The 15,506-nt window shown below is 41.1% G+C and overlaps 1 protein-coding gene across 10 annotated transcripts in view; it reads right to left on the reverse strand.

Moving 5' to 3' along the window:
• The window catches only part of TSPAN12 (tetraspanin 12), a 92,691-nt gene that overhangs the window by 44,224 nt on the left and 32,961 nt on the right, over positions 1 to 15,506 (reverse strand). For 9 of the 10 annotated variants that reach the window (XM_061640083.1, XM_061640089.1, XM_061640086.1 and 6 more), the window contains 2 exons: positions 15,313 to 15,395; positions 12,408 to 12,543 (listed from right to left, as the gene is read on the reverse strand). In XM_061640083.1, the coding sequence (XP_061496067.1) occupies positions 12,408 to 12,543; positions 15,313 to 15,395 (219 nt within the window). The remainder of the gene's footprint in view (positions 1 to 12,407; positions 12,544 to 15,312; positions 15,396 to 15,506) is intronic. The other variant, XM_061640090.1, reaches the window with a different exon arrangement.

The raw sequence follows: 15,506 nt of genomic DNA on the forward strand, positions 1-15,506 counted from the left end.
AAGTGTAGGTGCCTAAGTATTCCAGGTGATTGCCCATCATACGTATTAGGGGAAAATGTTCCACCTCACTTCCTCTGCTAAAAGAAAGTGTGTAAGAACTGCACTGCTAGGAGCCAGAATGATGTGGTAAAAACTGATCCTGTTTGTCGCTATGGACAGGCTTCACTAATCACTGCTGGCCCATGCGAATGTTCCTCATCTACAGTGTAGATCAATGGACAATCCCAATGAATAGGATGGCCTGGCGTTTGGGAGTGTCGTATCTGACAACTGTCCACTGCAAACTATCACAAAACTGCGCTGTTAAACCAAAAGCTACCTGAGTGACTACGACATACTCTATAAACACACAAGCCCCGATGGATCAGACCAAAGGAGGTATTCAACTAATTTTGTTGTGCTAGCACATGGATTAACACTGGCACATGGGGATTTCTCCCCATCTCCCCTCATGTGTGCCACAACATCCCCAAATCTGCTTTGGAGGGTTACGGGGGTGCAGGGGGGAAGAAAGTTCAGTTGCGCAAAGAAAAATCCTTGCACTGAAGGAATGTTCGCCCTAGTGCTATGATGAATACAACCCCATCTATTTTACACAGGGAAGCCCACAAGCAGGACATGAGGGCAATAGTCCTCTGTTATTGTTGCTCCCTAGCAGTTTGCATTCAGAGGCATGCTGCTTCCAACCCTAGAGGCTCCATCTAGCCCTCACAACTAGCAACTACTGATATGAATTTGTCTAATTCTCTTTTAAGGCCCTTGTCAGCAACTGGTCATCACATCTTGCAGCAGTGAATTTCCTATGTTAATGACACATTGTTCAAAGTAGTACTTCCTTTTGTCTGTCCCAAGACTCCTGTCAATCGGTTTATTTGGGTAACCACGAGCTGTCTAGTCAAAAGAGTTAAAATCTTCAGAATCAAATTCTCTTTTCTTTTCTTTTTAAAGGGGGGCATTTCTAGATCTTGCAATTTGGAGAAAGCCTCTTGAACATACCTGACTAAAGAGATCTGCAACTTTTTATTATGCCAATAGCACACAAACAATAATCACTTTCTTCTCAAGGCTCAAGTAAGAGGCCAGGAAGGCCTTGGAAGCAAAAGGAAGATTAAAGGTCAAATCTCTTGAGAAAAGTGACTGCAAAGAGGCGAGAGAGACCAGGGTCAGCCTTAACAACAAAGCAACATGCTGGTGTTGCTTTGGGTAGCAGATTCCATTTGTTTGCTTCCTACCTTTATGTCTTATGTGCCATAAAAATAAACAGCAGCATTTGGACTTTTCCATCATGTGGAAAAAGAAGACTTAAGATGCATCCAAGAACAGCCAACACAAGGAGGCCAATCCCAAAAGATAGTTTGGAGGCCCAGGGCTGAGTGTAAAAAGAATGGACTTATGCACTTGTGGTGTGACTGTTAATGACAAAAGCAGCAAAAGAAAGCCTATTAGGGAGTGTGTGCGCATGCAAGTATTCCTGATTAACATTAGGGCATTCCCCCCGCCCCACCCCGCTTCAATTGTAGATACTGATGTTGCACAAAAGGCTATTGCTGGAATTCCTCTGAGGTAGGTTCTTTCAGTAGAAGGAGCCTTCCCACAATACATGCCGAGCTCCTGATCGAGTCCTTCATATTGCAACTGCATCTTTTCATCTAGCGTGCCATATATGCAGTTATGGTAGATGTGCTACTTCAGAGGGTCAAATTCAGTCCATGGTGGTGGAGGGGTTACCATCCTTATCACCATACCAACTGAAATGACTATATCCATATGTAAAAAGAAAATGGATTCAAGAAGTTAAAATGGCACAGAACACCAGTTCACCTACAAAGTCATGTATGCTAGCATTCATTTTCTGCTACCAAGACATACAAACCTCTGGATCTTATCTGTTGCTATGAAATATCTTGCTCTATCTGTACAACTTTATTCAGTCATAAAGGGAGCTTAATTATTGTTAAACTAAGATACTACACATTTTGGTTTGGCTTACGTAGAATGGGACAAGCCAATTTATAGATTCATTGTACTGTGACTGTGTTAAGCAAATGTTAAAATACAAATCTTTTGGCTCTTCAGTAAGGGCCTTCCAGTGCTTATCTGCCAAATAGTATTTATTTCTCTGCCATTTTTCCGATAAAGGCTATTAGTAAAAAGATTTGTGCCGTCAGCTCTGAGATATATTCCTAACAGATTTTCTTTGTTATATAGATACAAATCGACTGGAAAGCAATAATTCTGGCCCATATGCTTCGGTCATCTGTAACAAAAACCTATTTTCTTACTTAAAAATAAAAATCGACCAGCAAAATCTTTACAGTTGTATTTTTGTTAATGACATATCAATTTGTTTTTATTGGCTAACCAAGATGATAAAAGAATTTCAAGAGACAGAAGACATTTGTGGTAATGACTTTAAACCATCTGGCATATTCAGGGTTTAATCTGAGCCAAGCCTTGGCCCTGTAGCTTGTGGAATAGCAATAAAGAGTGCCTCTAAGCATGTGAAGAACACATTTTCCAAACCATTGATGAACTACAACACAGACCCACATACAGTAGGGCCCCGCTTACCGATGTTCCGTTTTGCGGCTTTCAATTCGGGGAAATTCCCCGTTTTAAAGCCGATTTTGCGCTTTTATGGCGTTTTGCAACATTTTTGCATCATTTTCGCGCGACGCGGCCCATATAGTCAATGGGTTCCGCTTTACGGCAATTTCTGCTTTATGGTGGGGGCCTGGTCCCTAACCTGCCGTATTAGCGGGGCCCTACTGTATCTGGAACTGGGAAAAGAGCTAAAATTAACAGTCAGAAACTATGGTCTTCTCTTTAGGTGGCATTAACAATTGATTCTGATGATTCTCGACCATAATGAGTGTGCCATAATAAATTTCTCAGTCTTTTAAAGACACTTTAACACTCAATGGGTTGTATCCAACTAAGTTTTGCTCAGAGCAGACCCAATGAATGGACTTCAGTTAATCATATCCATTAATTTCAATGGGTCTACTCTGAATATGACTACCACTGAATGCAACTCTATGTTGGCGTTTCTGCAACAGACTGACATAGCTCTGGAAGTTATAAAACATTTAATATATGCAACTTTCCTGTGATTTTTCCTGTTCCCATACCTTACTGTTAACTCAGTCGATAACTAAGCCTAAGATGAGAAACCAAAACAACCACCTCTTGCTCTTTTCCACCCAGCAAGTGCTAGATGGTCCACCAGAAACTGGCCAGTGCTCCAGTGGTGAACTGTGGACTACATGCAGCCCACCCCGTGGTACCCTACACTGTGGTACGCTACACTAGCCTACAGAGAATTTGCTTGAGAGAGGGGAATAAGAGATCTAAAGAAGCCCAGATCACCTATAGTCAAGAAAGATGACAATGACAAGGGAGGGGTGGGCTGGAACTGTATGTTACCTCTGCTAGTATCCACATAATTTGTTAGGCCATTGTCACAAGCAATTCACCAGTGGGGCCAAGCATCAGCAATAGCCTCCTGTCAACAGAGTCACTGCTGCTTAACAATAGGAGTAGGGGCAAGGGAATGAAGTGTGGCCTGCATTGACGCACCGGCTAAACACTCCTACCAGTGTGTCTGTGCAGCCCCACCCATGCTGCTGCTTTGCTCCTCTACCTCTTGGTAAGCAACAGCAACTCCACTGCTGGGAGGCTACTGCTGTGGCTCCGCCCCACTGTGTTAGCCACTCCTGGTATTTAGCTTAAGCATCTCTCACTGCAAATTCATACAGAGAGAAATACTTCTAATCAAGGGATGGTCTGGCCTGTGAGCCACACCTGGTCACACCCTTTATAATTTGTACCCCCTCTTATTTCCACCCTCCCAGACTGGAAAGGAGTCAGGTCTCAATGCCATCACTTTGCACTGGGAACCAGGTGAGTCAAAGTGCCCTGGGCTCCTACTGGGAGGAACGGCAGGATATAAATCAAATAATAAATAAACAATAAATAAATAAAAAGTGACTCCTCACTGGGCAAGGGGCTACTTCACACGCAGAAAGTGAACAGTTGTCATAGAGATGAAACAGATGCCTTTGCAATAATGCAGAGGCCTCTGGGACATCCTGCCAATTTACAAAGGGCACCCATGGCACTTGAGTCCCTTGCTCTGTGCCCACAAGCAGGTGATGTCTCACTTCCAGCTCAGTGTGGACCCCGTGCAAAGGGAGAAGCCACCTTTTTTCAACTTATGGAGCCAGTCTGGCTGCAGTGATGTCACGGCTGGGATGCTAACTCCCAAGGGAGGATCTGCTCTCCCCTCTCCTCCAGGTTGGAAAAGGTGGCCATTCCTCATCTAACCATGCAAACCCCACTCCTATGCTACCTTGACCTCTGAGAAGAAAAACGAAAGCTTTTCAAAGTCCCAGGCTATAGTCTGAAGGCACATGAGGCCAACACCCTGCTGAAGCTAAGCAGGGTCAGGTCTGGTCAGTGCCTGGATGGAATTATTTTATTGATTGATTGACTGATTGATTGATTGATATCCCGCCCTTTATGAGAGGGACAGAAGTGCTGCCTGGAACTTTGCCCATCTAGTCGTGAGATTACTATACCACATCTCTCCCTGGACCTTTGAAGTGTCTTTAAGGCAACAATCCTACACATACCTACACATACACATTGAAAACAATGAGACTAATTTCCAAGTAGGCATGCAAGGGATTGCACTGCTAGCTTTTTAGAAAAAGATATCAGGCACCCAGGTGCTTTTGACGTCAAGCTGAAAGTGAGTACCCAGAGAGATTTTGCAGAGGTGTAAATTATATGGAAGAGGAGAAGCGGGAATTTTTTCATTTTGTTTAAGAATAAGAGAGACTCTTAGGCACTTTCAGTGGTTTGATGAGAAAGGACCCCTAAGGCTACAAAAAATAAAAGACATTTCAGATGCATCAGATCACTGAAGAAAATCAATAATGAAATTCTTCTTGTGAATGTCTTACTTTACAGCATATGACTAGCAAGTTTTTTCCTCCAGCTAGAATGCTACAGCCACCTAATATAAAACTACATATTTAAGAACCAGAATCTCTGTATATACTATACAGCATTTGCTAAACAGGAAACTAGATTATTTGGCAATGAGTCAAACTGAGAAGTGATCTGTGCTCAAAGTCTCATTAAATTAAACGAAAGGTTAACAATTCCTTGAAGCCTGACCTACGCCAAAACTGACAGCATCTTTTATCCTTTGCTGCTTCTTAAGTCATCTCTTACTGGAATTGCTGGCTGCAATTCTATTAGCTAAAACACTAGAAAGTCTAGTTAAGAGGGAATAAGCAATATAAAAGACAGATCTATTGCTCCTGTAAAGGGAGAATGACCACCATTATCTACCTAGTCCTATTGGTTTTTATTTTTAGGCCTGCTTTTTGAAAAAGAGAACTATAAATTGGTTTGTTGCAATAGCTTTATTTCCACAGCAACAGTGGAGTTAATTCACAATTGTTCAGGAAGCTTAGTATCATGGAAATGAGGAATTTGTTTTCTCATACGGCCAGCAATTTAAATCTTATTCCAGTGTACTTGTCTGACACACTCCCCTCTTGAACTGAATGAGATTTATGCTAGAAGAATCATTCAATGGACCAAGCACTTGTGGTTCATCATGTCAGAGAGTCAGTTCAGTGGGGAAAAATACTATCTTTACTCAATGAGATATTTTAAATGTGCCCTCAAAATCTACATCATTGGAAGTCCAAATCACAAAGTACAAAAATCCCCATTGGAGCTATTTATTGTATTGCATGGCTTCTTTAGAAAAGATCGCCTCTCTTGCTTAGCCACTTAGTTGCAGAAAGCCAAATGCAGCATATAAGATAGCATTCTCAGTCACTATTCAGGCTAGGCTAGGCATGCAATTAGCCATTTGTCCAACCATGTTATAGCTGGTTAAGCTAGAAAGGAAAATGGAATTTGCCTTGTTGCCTTAAGAGAGCTGCTGGCTTAAAGTGATACTAGATAGGAGACAAAGACAGCCAGGCGTGCAACCTCAAAAATGTGTCTTCAAATTGTGGGGAGGGGGAGTGACAGGCCGTTTCTTCCTGAAAGGAGGGAAGACAGTACACAAGTTTTCAAAACTTAGGCTGATGTTCCCTCAAGCTTTACAGTTCACAGATCAAAGAATAGAAAGGTGATTATACTGTACAGTAAACCACTTTCAGAATGTAACCCTAACATTAAGCACAATAAGAACATAAAAAGATGAGAAGAGCCCTGCTAGATCAGATCAAAGGGCCATCAGTTCAGCATGCTGTTCTCACAGTGTCCAGCCAGATGCTTCTGGGAAGCTCGCACACAGGACATGAGCGCAACAGCACTCTCCTCCCTAGTGAATCTCTGCAATTGGTACTCAGGGGTTTTCAGTACTGTTAGTAGTACACAGCCATCATGACTAGTAGTCATTGATAAGGTTAACTTCCATGAATTTGTCTAAACCCCTTATAAGAACAACATGTCCACAGGCACAGCATCAGGAGCAATGCACACACCCTTTGGTCAGGGGTACAGCAGTCATTTAAGTACAATGCAACACTAGAAGTGGCACTGCCACAGACCTCATTGATACCAACAAACAATAAAAGGAGAACATAAAGAATAGTGAATGTAGAGCATGCTGAATGCACTTCAAACCACAGGACATTGGCTAGGGCAGAGGATGTAGATATGCTTATGCTGATGTGGTGGAGCATCAGCCTTTTGCAGGGAACCCATAGAATTGGACTGTTCAATGTATTCAAGATTTTGGGGTTCACTGTTCAATTTGTGAACAAGCGAGTAACAATATAAAGACAAGAATTTAACTGTAAGAACAGGAAAAATAATAAAAAATGCAGATTAAAAGGGCAAAAAAAATAACACACAAAACCAGGATTAAAATATCTTTAAAAGCAGCAGAACACGATCAGTCGCTACTGAAACTCAGGCATGAAATCCAGATTGAAATGAGTCGAGATAATCAGTGTTATCCAGGATCTGAACAGCTCTTGCCAGCTTGAGCACCTTGTACCAAAAGCTGAGGTCTGTAAGTGGAGAACACCTCCATAGTCATCCTGGTGTGTTTAAGAGTTTTTATGTGCGATCGGTGGGGATGCGAGATAGGGCCTTCTCGGTGGCTGCTCCTAAGTTCTGGAACTACCTTCCTAGGGAGGCACGAATGGCCCCCTCCTTGCCATCCTTCCGTCAGCAAGTAAAGACTTTTTTATTCTGACAGGCTTTTGGGATAGAAGGTGTTTAGGACTGGGCTTTACAAGGCTTGTTTTATTGTTTTATATTATTAGTTGTATTTATTTTAAATTGTTTTTAGATTTTTAAGTTTTAAGGTTGTGCATAGTTTAATTGTATTTTAATTGTATGTTTTTCTATGTTTTTAACTACATGTAGTTCTATTTGTAAGCCGCCCTGAGTTCCAGTTTGGAAAAAGGGCGGGGTAAAAATAAAGTTTCAATTTCAATTTCAATTATGGCAAAGTCTAGCATAATATAGACATAAATCTTCTTAAACGTATCATAAGAGCCCTCAGATGTTTGAAGATATATTTGTCACACTGATAGTATCCAACCTAGGCAGGTAATGGTAGTCATTCTCACGGATATAATTCAGATTTCGTTTGCATTGCTTACATCCTGTTAACTAGACTCTCCAAAGTTTCAACTAAGAGATTTTGAAATCGATGTATCCAATCAATGCTGATGGACCCAACTTTAGTCTGAACCATGGGGAAGCCTTCTCAGTTTAAATATTTCCATTTGGAATGCTGTCAAGTGACCATGTGCAGGCAGCTGCAGATAATAAATTATGTTCTTCTTGTAGCTGGGCTCCAATGCTATTAGAGAGGCTAAACATGTCAGTTCAGTTTAGACTTACATCTTGCATTAAACCAAAAGGCCTCCACTTGGTTTAATTTACTACAACACAGGATTTTGTGAATAAATGAAGACACAGACAGTTTCAAAATGGTACTGGAAAACGTATCATAAAAGAAGAAAATGTCCTTATACAATAGTGAAGTATCCAATGATTTTGGTGAAGACCTTCTTCAGGGGCATCAGAACATTTTTCATATTAAGGAATTTATTATTATTATTATTATTATTATTATTATTATTATTATTATTATTATTATTATTATTATGCACTTTGGTGTTGTCCTCTTGTTTTTTCCAAGAAGAAAACTATCAGCAATCTGGATTTTAAAACGGTAATTGGCTACATTTGAATAAGAAATAAAAATACTCATTCTGCCGTGCTGTTAGAACAAATCCATTTAAATAAAAAAAAATGAAACTTGCATACTGCTTGTTAGCCCAATACTGAGTTCTCAAAGTGGCTAGCAATAGGCCCAAGAAATTTCACAGTTTTGAAGACACAGGACATAAGTCTGGAAGCCTCACTTTACCCCTAAAGGAAGGTCTAGATGCTTGTCTGACACTTTCCATCCTTTAACACCCACACCCTCTTCACTCCAGTTCTCCTACCAAGACCAAGGGCAACTTACAAACAACACTTCCTTTCTCTTCCCAACTCTCTTCTGGCTCTCTTTCTCACTGGCCACCACTCGGAGACATGGGCCACATTCACACCATACATTTATTCCTCTATTATTCTGCTTTAAACAGTCATGGCTTATCCCAAAGAATCCTGAGAAGTGTAGTTTGTGAAGGGTGCTGAGAGTTATTAGAAGAGTCCTAGTCTCCCCACAGAGTTTCCAGAGTGGTTTAACAGTCAGTCCCTCTTCCCAGACAGCTCTGAGAATTGTAGCCCTATGAGGGGAACAGGGATCTCTTAACAATTCTCAGCACTCTTCACAAACTTACACTTCCCAGAATAATTTTGGGGGAAGCCATGACTGTTTAAAGTGGAATAAATGTATGGTGTGAATGCGGTCATGATTAGGACGGCCTTCTGCGCCATCTATTCAGAATCCAGCCTGCTCCTTTCTGCACAGGGAATCTTATGTGAATCATCCCGCTCTTTAAGATTGATTGTTGCACCGCTCTTGCATGTGCCACTGGCTGGGTGGCAACGTGCAAAAGGGCTTTTTCTGTGGTGCCATCCAGTGTGTGTATCTTCCTGCCACAAGACATTAGGATATCCTCCTCTTAGTGTTCCTCTGGCAATTGTAAACATTCATTTAAAACAATTTTTTTATTCTTTTGGTGCTTAACGTACTGACTGTTGTCACTGCTCTTTGTTTTCTTTGCTGCTATTTCTTTGCATTTTAATTGTTAGATTATTGTCATTTTTCTGTTCACATTTATGTTTTGAGCAACTCCTTTGTGGAAGAGAAAAACAATGTATCATTTTTTAAAAATAAAAAATACTCCCATTTAGGGTTTGGTTTCTTGGTCACACTAAAGTGTAAAAAGAAAGTTGGGACATACCTTTTATATGTGATTATTTATATAGGACCATCAGTCTACAGTATACTGTACTTTACAGACACTTTTGGGTTTAAGATATTTTTACAACACTTTTGAAAAAAGTAAATTTAGCTTTAAGATGTATTCAAATTAAAGGGTGCTCAATCACTTTAATCCTTGAGAAGTCTCTGAATGAGAAATAAAAGGAAGGATTGAAAAGACTTAATATTTCACACCAGGTTTCTTTATCATTCAGTTCATCTCATTTTACAAAAGCTTGTTTTGTTGAGCTGTTGCAGGGCTTTTTTTCTGATTAGTGTGATGAATGATCTATTGACTCACGCCTGCACATCTCTGCAATACAACAGTAAACTGCTTATTTAACAATTAGTCAAGAAGTGTGGCATACTTAGGAAAAGATCGTTTATTTTTTGCTTATCAGTTGGGCCAGCAGCAGCTGGTTCTCAGGCTCCTGAGAGTGAAGTATTGTAGGTTAAGAGCTCTAGGACTGTCTAGGCTTGATTTAATGAACTTTGATTGCTCTACACACAGTACATGTGTTTACTTCCAGATTGTGTTAAAGAGCAGTAACGGATTCTTCTGCTCCTCTGGCAGTTTAAATAAACAAAGAAAAAAAGGATTAAGCCCCACTTTTAAATCATTTTGTTATTTGAACACACTGTGCATTTAAACACACACACACACACACACACACAATAAACAGAACATTAATCTGAGAGTTTAAAAGGAAAAAACCCCACACTGGATTAAAATTTTCAAGACACTTCAGTGATTTAAGAGCTTGTTTTAGAAAACGGGTGCAGTGGGAAGAACCAAATAATTCAGATTCCTTCCCATTCCCAGGCATCTTTCTCTTAAGGACAACTTACAGTGGAATGGTGTCTGGTACACAACCTTATCTTGTATATAATGTCCAGACTCTGGATTGCACTAAGGCTGCAACCCTATACACAGTTACTTGGCAGCAAGTGCCACTGAACTCAATGGAGCATAATGGAAATGGACTGCCTTCAAGTCAATTCCAACTTATGGCGACCCTATGAATAGGGTTTTCGTGGTAAGCTGTATTCAGAGGGGGTTTACCATTGCCTTCCTCTGAGGCTGAAAGGCAGTGACTGGCCCAAAGTCACCCCGTGAGCTTCATGGCTGTGAGGGGATTCGAACCCTAGTCTCCCAGGTCATAGTCCAACACTCTAACCACTACGCCACATTGGAGCATACTTCCAAGTAAATAGGAAATTATACCGCAATCTACACATGTATACTCAGGTGTAAGCCCCATTGAACTCAGCAGGACTTACTTTACAGCAGACAAATGCAGAAGTGTGTTGTAAGTTACACTATCTCTAATCATACTGTTAGGGTTGCGTTTCAGAGCTTTGTTAACCGCAGCTTAAATTCCATTAAAGCAAAGCTAGACATTTCCGGAGTTCTTCATCTATATTGTTTCCATAAGGATTATTTCACACAGAACTGTGTCTAAACGCAGAAAGCTCCAAAGCAGGCTGGAGAGCTGGGCAGGACATAGGCCCAGAGGACAACCCTTCCAGTGTGTAGTTTCCATGAGTAAGGCTGCCATGCAGGTAGCAAAAGACCATTTAGATCAGCCAGCAACCATGTAACACTTATGCACCACAGGGAAGCAGCTCCCATGCATCTTGGTACAGTGTCAGGTCCAGATTTCAGGGGGATGAAATACCCTCAGTGCCCCCTTTCCTATACAGACCCACCTCCTTGCTGCTGTCATTACTGCCCATTCACTTACTCTCTCATTCTGAGCCCAATCCACATCACTACCCAGAAACGCAAAGCAAGTGGAGGTTGCTGTCATCACTGCTCATGCTTGGAGGCAGCCGAGTGAACAATCAGCAACAGTGAGATGGTGTAGGGCCGGGGGGTTCTGAGCAGCAAGGGCCCTGTTAGAGTGCAGGCTTCAGCAGATGTCTCACCAGGTTGACACTGGTCCCAACGAGTGTTCTGTCAACACTTTCTCCCGCATTTTTTAACCATTCTCCACCAATTGAGATGTAGCTCAGTGGTAGAGCATTTGTCTGGCATTCAGAAAGTCCCAAGTTCAGTCCCTGGCATCTTCGGGCAGGGCTAGGAATATGCCCTGCCTGAAATCCCACTGCCAGACAATGTAGGTAGACCACGTTGAGCTAGATGGACAACTGTTCTGACTCAGCATAACCTATGCTGACCTATGTTCCTAATTTCCGAGGAAAGAAATTGCATTTGAAAAGAGGAGAGAAACATTCTGAGAAATCCTCATGGGTGGGATACGCATATCTTACTTTCAGGGAGGTCAAGGGGTGTTTGCGAGTGTCCTTTCTTTCATTCTACACATGAGCTTTCCAGTGGTCTGGACTCTCCAGTGATCTGGATTTCCACTAAAAACAAAATCAGCGACCATATTGCTCTCAGGTGCTTGGTAGCTAGCCTCCCTGGCTTGTCACGCTTCAAATAAAGCTCAATGCTGAATGGAAAATAAAACACAGACGTTACCTGCGGCTAGCTTACCACAATTTGGATGCTTTCAAAAAGGATTCAATAAATCCATGGAAGATAAGACTAGCAATAGTTACTAGCCACAGTGGCTATGCTCCACCTTCCCTGTCGGAAGCAGTGTGCCTCTGAATACCATTTGCTAGGAATCCCAAGTGGGAAGAACACTGATGCACTCAGATCCTGCTTGCAGGTTTCCCATAGGCATCTGGCTGGCTACTGTAAGAACAGGATGCTGGACTAGACGGCCCATTGGCCGGATCCAGCACAGTTTTTCTTAATAATTCTAAACGGGATTCTGAGAAAGAAAACTTCTGAAAAGCGGAAGAGAGACTTCGGCACAGCACCAATCTTTGCTTTTTGTACACTTGAAATGGGCCTTAATCTCAGGCTAGGGTATTAGACTAGTGGCAATGAATTATTAATATACTTTTAAAAAACTCTTCTTGGATCAAAAATTAAATGAGTCAACAAAGAATAAAAGAAAAAACTTACCCATACAAGCAGCAAAAGGTTTCTTTTCACTGTTCCGCAATATCCTAGCATTCCAACAATAATAAGGAAACAGCAGACGGCAATCATAACTGGATGGACAACTGGAAAATACGTGGAAATAACAGCCTCTTCTACCCTGAAAGGAAATAAAATGCAAGATCAGACTAATAGAATTGAACCCCACTTCATTTTAAAAAACAGTGGTCTTCTTTCTTATCAACGAATGCAGCACGCATTCCCTTACTAGGAGTGGTCCATTATGATATAGTCAGGCCCTTTGAATCCTGCTTTTAATTATTCAATTTATTTACCTGTTAATAGTTCTAAAATAAATTCATTAATTTTGCTGTATATACACCTGAAAGAATTGAGACTGTTCTAGACTGTAATGAGATCTCATACAAAGATCTAAGATATAAACAGCCCTGGAATAGGTGCTCTAAGGATATTCCCACTTTCTGAAACTTGTATAAATCAATGTCTCTATTTTACTCTTCAGGGAAGATTTGAGGGTGCCTTTCTAAAAGCTCTATACCTTCTGCTTCTGAAACTGCCATTGCAGGTCCCAGTGTGCTCTCCCTGTTGTGCATGGGTGGGTGTGGAAAGGTTATACGTTTTTAGAGGATCCATCACTCAACAGTTAACTATGATAGATAAATGGAACCTCCATGTTTTGGGGAAGTATACCTCTGAATACTAGATTGTGAGTATACAACAGGAGAGGGCTGTCACCTTCATGCTTCCATGTGTCTGAGAAACTGTTGGAATTAGAACGGATGGACCTCCAGTCTGATCTTGACGTCCAGTCTGATCCAGCAGTATCCTTATGAATTGAGCCTATTATAGGATTTTTGTGGGATGTTCAAAACCAAACTCTTTGGTTTTTAAATCCATGCAAGGGGTGAGCAAGTTACATAGTAAATTAATAGAGAATGCAACAATGTGGTAGGTGTAAGGAGAGTGTGACTGCTGAGTGATTGCATATATGGGGGTTGTAGGTTTACATTAGTGTTGAGTAGTGTGAATATTATTATATATGTTTCTTTTTTGTAATACATTTTTTCATCATGAAATATACTGTCATATCTTGATGTATTTTGATGCTTTATATATTATCTGTTTTTGTGGTTTAATTGTTTTGTATGTTTATGTACATTGCTTCGAGATATTTATTGTTTAATGTTACTTAAAATGTGGAATTATAATTAGTAGTAGTATTGTTTTGTTTTGAACAGAGTATTAATATTGTACTTATATTTATTTCCTTTTGTTAGGATATTGTAAACCCCTTAGTTTTTTGCTGAAATATGAAACAGTGTATAAATTAAATATGTGAAGAGGAGTTTATAGCAATTTACTACAGTGGAAAAAAGTACTCAGGCATTGATCACTGGTGGGAGAATAGGGGTGCTACTTTTTTCAAATTTGGAATTTTTGAGGATATGCTGAACAATTATAGGGAACCTTTGGCCTTCCAGATGTTGCTGGACTACAACTCCCACCATCCCTGATCCTTGGCCAGGCTGTCCTAGGCTGATAGGGGTTGGAGTTCAATGACATCTGGAGGGCCACAGGATCCCCGTCTTTGTGCTAGTATGTTCAGAGAACGAGAGATCAAAGAAGGGCAAGCAAGACAGGAAAGTGCCAGCACACACCACAGACTGAACAGCCCAAAAGAGGAACCTTATTGTGAGAATATTGCCTAAAAAGCCACTACACTATAACACTAAACAGTTACTCCTGTTGAACAAGCCCTTAATCCTCTCTAACTCCTGTACTGTTCTTATCAAAAGAACAATGAGAAGAGTGAAGGAGCATGGAGTTGTTTAAAGAGGTAACACTACCACTTCCTGAAATTCGTATGCGCACCACACAAAGAATTACTTCCTCTCTGGAAAGCAAAATTGAGAATTTTGGGAAATCCTTACAGACTCACTGAACATGATCCTGTTGGCACACTGAAGGGAAGGAGGAGGTGAAGTGCATAAAGCTTACAAGAACCAGACAGATTGTCATGAATAACTCTTACAGGTCGATCTAAGGAGGGCATCCATAAATACATTTGCTAGAAAAGCCCAGAAATTTAATTCTGGTGATAAGCGCTGCAACAGCAGCAATAACATTGTTAAAAGTTGCCAGCAACGCAGAGAGGCAGAGTGCCTCTTTCAAAATGATACCCAGCTTCATCTTGTGCTGAAATTCAGCAACAGCATTATGGGTCAGAAGAGAGAGGATGCCATACAAATGCATAGGCAATGCCCTGTACAAGCTTCTTTGCCAGGCAGTGAGTACAAAAGGGATAAAATTTGCTTCCATAGAGCAGGTGGCAAAAAGGTGTGCCTCGTTAGTGACTACAAACAATTTGAGGAGCTTTTGTCTATGCCTTTGCACATGTGAACATGAATCGAGAACTGCTAGAGTTAGAACCAGGAACCCACAAGGACTGAAGGGCATCTTGTAGAACAGAAGCTCTGGCCTAGAACTACCCACCCACCAAGGTTGGCATACTGAGCCCACCGAAGCAGAAAGAACAATGAAAGGCTTCCCGTTCGGGCTGGGTCTTCCTGACTTGGGCATGTTTTGATGTGCCCCTTGACTCCAAGCTTGGTCCTTAGATTCTGACTCCCTGGCACCACTCTGGCTCCTCTCCGACTGTCACACAGTATGCCTCAGGCCTGATACCACAGCAATATTACCAGTATCCCAGTGGTGGTTTTTTTGTTTTTCAGATCAATTATACAAAACACAAAAGCCCTTTTTAGAAGTTGTGCATGTGTATAACTGTAACATGTATAAGGTAAGGTAGAACCACACCACTGGCCTGTCCCCTGAGCAGTCACACTTCCCTCCTTTGAAACCTAGCTACATGTGGATAGCCATATTTTAGCTGACCTGGCAAGCCTACCTTGTTTCTGCAGTTAAAGTGAGAACATTATTCAAGTAGTCCCTCATCCAGGCAGAAACTCCTAACACAGTGATGGACATCAACTGAAATAAAACAGGGATTTTATTTAGCAAACAGAATTCAGAGCAGACTCAATGATTAAAACAGCATTACAGGCAGTGCAATGTTGCACAGAATAATTTTTCCCTACTTAG

The sequence above is a fragment of the Rhineura floridana genome, chromosome 8 (assembly GCF_030035675.1).
Source record: "Rhineura floridana isolate rRhiFlo1 chromosome 8, rRhiFlo1.hap2, whole genome shotgun sequence".
Classification (NCBI taxonomy): Eukaryota; Metazoa; Chordata; class Lepidosauria; order Squamata; family Rhineuridae; genus Rhineura; species Rhineura floridana.